The 7660-nt window shown below is 37.1% G+C and overlaps 1 protein-coding gene across 1 annotated transcript; it reads right to left on the reverse strand.

Moving 5' to 3' along the window:
- Positions 1 to 2666: 2666 nt before the first annotated feature.
- On the reverse strand, positions 2667 to 6763 carry LOC145055718 (BTB/POZ domain-containing protein At1g03010-like). Its single transcript, XM_079004102.1, has 4 exons — positions 6561 to 6763; positions 4741 to 4807; positions 3460 to 4653; positions 2667 to 3354 (listed from the first exon to the last, which is right to left on the reverse strand). Exons 1-4 carry the CDS (start codon positions 6650 to 6652, stop codon positions 2815 to 2817), a joined length of 1893 nt encoding a protein of 630 aa, XP_078860228.1. The 5' UTR covers positions 6653 to 6763; the 3' UTR covers positions 2667 to 2814.
- Between the last annotated feature and the right edge of the window lie 897 nt (positions 6764 to 7660).

Consider the following 7660-nt stretch of genomic DNA (forward strand, 5'->3'; position numbering starts at 1 on the left):
AAAGGAGAGCTTCAAGACATGAAGCATGAATTTGACCTTTTCGGCCCAACGAGTGTAGTTTTGACCATCGAATTGGTCAAGTTTGGCAAACTCTTGGTTCATGAAGTGGAGGCTAGCAGTAGTGTCCATTAGTCTGTTGATTTATCACAAAGAAAAAACCTTTAAGAATGTTGTAAATCAAACTAAAAGACGCGCAAGGAAACCGACAAATAATATTGTGAATTATATGTCGATTAGTTGCGAAAAATAAATTCAATTATTATTATATTTACCAAGTTTCGTCCAGAAACCAGATCTATCCTTCTCGGTTAGATCTGATTATAAGAAAGGTAGAAAAAGAGTGTCCTGTTATTGGACGAATTAAACACAAGACAGAAAAATAAAACCGACCTGTTGATTGCTGACTTGATCTTGAAGCAACTGCATGGATCAGATTCCTGTCCTTAAAGGTTTTTACTTCGCTTCTACTGGCTGTAAGTAACAGAGTAAAACCCCAGGATTTAATGCAGCTTGATCGATATTCCAACAGCACTGGAAATCGACAAACACAAAGCGACTACTCTGAAACTAGAAGAAAAAAAAACGCAGAGAGAGGGTAAGAGCTTTCAGATTTTCGTGAGTGTTCATGTGGCTCCTAGGGAGCTGTATTTATAGGTATTGTAACCCTAGAAGGCATCAAACGGGCCCCCATAGGCCGGCCCCAGAAAACCCTAGGGCGACAGCTTGCTCTCCAAGCAAGCCGTTTCCTGATCCTTCTAGAATACCCTGACTTGGCCTCCACGAAGTCAGCGGTAGTCAACCATTTGACCTAGATCGGTCAAACCGACTTGACCCGAACTCGTCAAAAATAAAAGCTCCTCAGCTCCCAGCGGCCGATGCGTCATGCGAAGTGCAAAGTGCGCCTAAATCGCGCCATTCCGCGCACTCGCGGCGTCGGCTAGTGCTAGGCTAGGCTAGGCGCGCGCGTGGGCTTGGCCCAATCCTTTGATCCACTAAAGCCTTTGAAGGCTTACCAAGGGAATAGGCTTATAAACCCTCAAATGTTGACGACCCAAAACGGAGCTCAAGTTGGCGTGAAATTTACGGCCAAATCCCAAACAGGTTGTTAGTGGATAAGTGCTTATACTAACTTAACGCGTCTCCGGTAATGTAGAAGACGGAGAGGGGCCACACGTTGATTGATGGCGACCAAGTAATACTCGAAGTATTTGTTTACTTGGAACAACCAATCTAGTGGGTTGGTGTCATCAAAGTTGGGGATAATGTTTTTTTGGAGGTCGGAGGTGATTGGGCGGTTGCGGTGGGGGTGGGGGTGGTGGTGGTTGATTGAGGTGCTGATTGGTAAGGACGTAGACGAGGTTGGCCATGTTATTGGACAGTGTGTCGGGTCGGGTATTGGTAGCAGTTGAGAGGTGAAGGAGGGATTGTAATTGCTCTTGTGTAGTTAGATCCTCAGGGACCATAACTTCTTGTTTTGGAGGCACTAAAACCAGAATGAAAGCATTAGTTTGATAGGGTAAGAATAGAGAAAACATAGTTTCAGGAAGAAGAATAACAAAGGAGGTTTGGGATAATTTTTTGCATAATAATTCCACCAATCACGATTACAATTTATAATCAAAACAAAACAACTAAGCTAAAACTAAGGAAATGCATGCATATGGAAGAAAACGTGATCCTAGATTACTTTTACTAGCTTTATTGGAAATAACTGAAAACTGGACTAAGTCAATTTGCTGTCACAAGGAAGTTTCATTCCAGGAAACGAGCTACCATACGTATGGTTCTTTTAGGCCTGGTACCAGATGAGCTTATTTGTGGATTACTTGTCATGTTGGGCTCCTGGTTCGTATCACTTGACCCGAACTCTAATTCCTAGTTTCTTACTTGAAACAAGATTCCTTATTGTCCCTTATACACCTACTTGTGCATAAGGGTAAATCTGGAAATGACACAATAAACATGTGTTTTGAAAATCAATTTGCTATCCAATTATAAGTTGTAATAGGTACCTAGTAGTTACCTAAAAATTATATATGCAAAACATAATAATAAAACATGTGTATCTAACGTACATAAAATAGAAGATAGAGTAAATTAGTTATTTTCAGACATGTAGAATAAGATGGAGTCAAAACTTTAGACCATCCACATCGCAGCCTTTCAATTGGTTTTGCAATGCCAGCTGTTTCATATTTGATGCCACATAACTTTACTTCTTGTTATATTTGCAAGCCTTGCAAACACATAATGTCGATATTTAATAATATTTAATTACATTATCTATTTTAATGAATTTAATATTAAATGGCCCACTTGTTTTGTTGTTTGCAACAGTTTAAAGATGATGCTTAATTAACAATGGATCGCAAGAGCACCGATGTGGGTGCTCTTAGATTCAATGATACCTATAACTCATCGAACCAAACAACAATTATAAAATCCCTTATACAATTATATGAGTAAGCCACAAAATCGAATGGGCTTGACCCTTTGGCCATCACCATTTATTGCTTCATTGTCTAAAGTAATCCAATGGTCTAGATTCTAGAAGACACCCCCTAAAATGGAATACCTTTCTTTAAAAAATATTCCAATAACTATATTTTATGATAAAACATTTGTCATGTTCATGTTTCTAATAATTCACAACAACATACATAAAATTGGAATTCAAAATCTGTGAGTTATTCTAAACAATTTCTTTTTATCAGTTTTGAAACAAGAAAAACCTCACCATAAAACACTACAACTATACACACTCTTTCGTATTCACAATCACACTACACAAAACAAAAATCATTGATAAACCAATCACGCAATAGAATTACGCCTTCGTTTCTGAAACAAGAATCGGCTTTCGGAACCCGGTCTGCTTCCAACACCCCTAACATCTTTAAACTTAAACAAAGTATTCAGTTTCCCAAGTTTCTTGGTCAATGATTTAAACAATTTGTTTGCAGGATGCGACTTCACAAGCTCTTGTTTCATCGAAACATGATCTTTTTCAAGATCTGTAAGCCGCATTCTCATTCGGGTCACTTCTAGTTTAAGCTCCCTGTTTTCTCTCCTAACGGACGCGTAATTGTCCCTAGGAGAGATGCACCCACTTCCTGCACCGCTGCTTGAACGCTGCGGGAACTGGGTGTTTAATGACCCAAAAAAGAGGTGATTGTGGCCCCCATTCATTGCGTTTCGAAGCCGGATTTGCTCGAAGTAAAGCACCTGAACCGCCATTTGCACCGGGAGACGTTCGTTTTGAGCCGCGTGGCTACACGCCTCTTGACTCAGTTTTTGGCAGTCGATTGTTTTGCACAACCGGTAACGCTCCGAATCCTTTAGATTTGGGTGAACCTGCCATTCCACCACAAAATTCCATCATACAATATTGAAATCGGGAATGCACCCATGTATCATTTCAAGCTAGGGGCGTTTTACGTATAAAAACACATTTCTCACCTTCAAAAAAATGTCTACGGCTCGATATAATCCATCATTGACCAATCGAGCATGATCCGGGAGCAATTCCGCTAGTGCAATGAACTTGGATGCGGGTAAATGCGAATCTATCGCAATCTCTGTAAGAAAACAGTCAAGTAGCTTTGACACTTTGAGGATGGAGCTCTGTTTTGGTGATGAAGGTGTGTCGAAATCGTACACCATTTCACCTTCATCCCTCATCAGATTATCATCGTCATCATCATCTTCATCCAAATTCAAGAAGATAGAAAAGATCCTGAAGATTGAGTCAGTGTCGTAAAGCTGTGTATGATTGTTTCCATGTGAATTTGCTGGGATGAGTATGTCTTCGAGTATCACCTGATCGAGTTGCAGACCGATTCGTCTCTCCAGATCAGACCTACAAGCTGTGGATGTGGATGCCATGATTGAAGACTTGAGCAAGCTTGAAAGAAACGCCATTGGAACAGTGCTTTTTCTGGATTGTGTGGGTAATAAACTAACGATCATTTCAACAATCACTCTATGCTTCTTCTGCAATTCCAGATCAGAGAAACTTCCTTTTAGGAGCTGGGGGTCTCTCAAGAACAATCCCTGCAGCGAATTCTGTGCATAATTCATCAAGATTCTGGCGATCATATCCTGTTTTAGGCCTCTCGTCTTCACTGCTGTCAAGACCCGTTGAAAGAAATCGAGGCTAAGAACAGTCAACGATTTCCCCCACCAGTTGTCCGATTCCGATGGTAAAAGTACTGGTTTTGAAGGATAGTTACTCTCTAGCTTCGATAACCCACAAGTTAACTGCTCTTTACAAGCGTTATTCGCGATGGCTGTAATGATTCTTGTGACTAGATTAATCTCTTCCGACACCGGTAACAAGTTTTCGCAATGGTGTAGAACTGAAATCGAACTGGTTATGTTAGGAAGAACAGTTTCTTTCAGGAATGTCTCTGTACGCGTTTCCAGATTCTTATCAGAAAATTCTTCAGTCATTTCCAAGAAATGAGACGTGCAGCGAAGCTTTGCCACGTTCGCTAGATTGATCTCGACATTCACTCCGTAGCAAAACTTTGCAGCGAGTTCAAATGCTTCGGATCCACCAGGTACATTATGAAGATTTATGCGTATAACTTTGGAGTCTTTAGCTTCCATTAGAAGCTTCCGGATCCTTCCACTTTTCGAAACCAATGGGAACTGCAACAAAAAGAACGGTTTAAATACTAAAGTACATCATCATACAATTGCGACAGAAAGTGACAGGAAGATATGAGTTGTACGTACCTTATGAAGTGCAAAACTTGCTGATCCTACATCGATTGTCAGATCGCTGGAAACATCGGATATTGGCCTGTTATGAGAAAGATCCATTATTACTCTTTTTGATCTCTATAATATATCACACGAAATCTATTCACGTTCGGAAAAGGTTCACAACGGATTCACCCATAATAAGTGCTTCGGAACCATCAAAACATGAAGAACACACATGAATCATGAACACATATATATCAAGCATTTTTTTTTTTGACACAAATTCATCCTCGGGATTACAATCCGTTACATATATTGCTGAAGAATCATTGATTTCAAGGATTTCAATCCAAAAAAGGTGAAAACACCCAAGAACACAAATGAAGCAGCAGCTGGGATTTGTATGAGAGTTCTAAAAGGGGAGTTGAATATCTGGTTCCATGATTGAAATTGAAGAACTTGAGGGGGGACATGTGGCCCCATCATTAAACATGAAACAATTTGTTCTTTTTGTTTTCTTCTATGACGAAACTCGAATAAAATTTCCGTCATTTTCAACCATGTGAGAGGCCTCTTTTGATTCAAAATTTTCATGGGATGTTAGCAAGTTTTGCATCAACATGTTCAAAGTTTGAGGTTTCATGTTAGAATCCATTGGCACACAAGTCTTGATATGTCATGGTCAATGCACATCTTGTCCCTACTCCTCATTGTTCAGACTTGTTTACAATAATTTCAAGATCTTAAAAGAAAAATTACGTTTCCGCCTTCCAATTCACTTGTATCATATCGGAGTCGGTGGTTATTATTATTATTATTATTATTATTATTATTATTATTATATATTTACAAGAAAAAAGCTAAAACTCGCTAACTAGTCGGTGTTGGATTTGTGTTTTGTAGGTTATTATTATTAAATTAGATAATGAATTACTTATAACAATTTTTTTTTAAAAGTGCCTATAAAGTTATAAATAAATAAATATTTTTATATTTATCTTAAATATCTGCTTTTGTAGTATAGGTTCTTACATACTCAATCACTAAACAGTAAAACTAATAATCAGTTTAAAGTTTAAACACGCATCTAATGATCTAAACACCTGGTAACATTTTCTTCGAAGACAAAAGAATCAATTACCTTACGCTCGGATGATTAGAGTTTGCTTAAGATATCAAAGTTTTTTCCATGTCAATTAACTGAATATATAAGATTTCAGGAAGATAGGCTTTTTATATGGGTCTTGAAAGTAAAAACAAAGAACGTCTTTCTTATTCATATCTTTCTAATAATTCATTACTTGATACTTAATTATGAAATCTAAACTCAACATTTATAAATTACTGTAAGGAAATTCAGAAATTCTTGAAACCAAAAGAATCTTTGTGGGTCTTGAAAAAAAAATCTTGACATTACTTTTCCAAAGGGCATTTTTTTTTTCATAAACGAACACACATCTAGCGATGCATTTCTAATAATTCATTAATTAATACCCAAGTAATTATGGAACCAACTCTAGCATTTATATATTACCGTAAGTAAGTTCAGAAATTCTTGAAAAAATATATTAAATTACTGAATTAAAGATAAGATTTTTTTTCGAAAGTTATGGGTTCGAAATATATTTCTGTTAATAATTCACTTCCATATAGATTTTATAGAAAGAAGGTTTACCATCAATAATGAATTTTCACACCCAAAAAAAATATATATATAATCGTAAATTTTGCGCCATTCAAAGAATTTCTATCTCCACAAGGAAGCTCATGAATTTGAATCTTGTTTCTGTTGTAATTATTCAGTAATTCCAAATATCAAATGAAATTCAAAGCTAGAAACAGGTGTTTACCATTCGATAACATGCCGTGTACTGGAACTTGGTCGAAACGATCGTTTTCCAGAGATGCTTGGCTTCAATTCACTCATGGTAACAACACCCATTCCTTCAACAACAAGAATAAAACCCAGTTTGGCTCAGCTGAGTCGAGGCATATGTGTGTGTGTGTTTGTGTGTTTGAAAAGCGAGAGGAATGCATGCAGGATTAAAGGGAAGGGTAATTATGCTTTATTCGAGTGGTTTTTCGATTTGATTAATAAAAAGTCAAAAATGTTGAGACAGCACTGTTGGTCACTTTTCGGTGCCTTTTTCCACTATGTGTTATTTTAATATATATATATATATATATATATATATATATATATATATATATATATATATATATATATATTCCACAATTGTAAACAGAAATATTGTTTGGATGTCTTTCCCTTCAAATTATAAAGTGTTAAACAGTGGCGGCCAAGACGTGCAAGTGGTGCGGTTGTATGAGACCTCCGAATTTAGTGACAAATATATAGGTATGGTGTTGGCACTTTCATAAAATGCATTTAGATGTGATATTAATACTTAAGAAATTTAGCAATGTGGGTTAGTTATATACACAATGTAACATTGGTTACAATCTTGAAGTAATTTTAATTGTGAAAAACTCGATTTTTCAGCCAATTTTGCAACAATAACAAGAAAACAAGTCTAGGCTCTGATACCATTGTTGGGTTTTGAGCATTCTAACACTCATATGGTGTACATGCAACCCTATAAACCTTGGATCTATGTTTTCTCTATTATACATGCAAATATGAATTTTCCAAGGCTTTAATCCTAACTAGCATATAATGAAGCAACTATACTACAAAGACTAGTTAGATGACATATCTTTTGGTGTAGCTTGATGTCTTCAAGCTTTAAGAGCTTAGCCCCAATAGTGTGGAAGCCTCAAGTGGAATCACAAATCACCAAAAACACCTTGGAAGACTTTGAGAATAAGAATACTTTGGTTCTCTCTAGTGAAATCAGCTATTTAGTATACCCACACTAGTGTCAAATTCACCAACCAAGGACATCTTTATATAGTATGGAGAGTATGGTTAAACCCATGACCTTTCATT

Source organism: Lactuca serriola, chromosome 5 (genome assembly GCF_051521515.1).
Source record: "Lactuca serriola cultivar US96UC23 chromosome 5, Lser_US96UC23_V15, whole genome shotgun sequence".
NCBI classification, from domain to species: domain Eukaryota; kingdom Viridiplantae; phylum Streptophyta; class Magnoliopsida; order Asterales; family Asteraceae; genus Lactuca; species Lactuca serriola.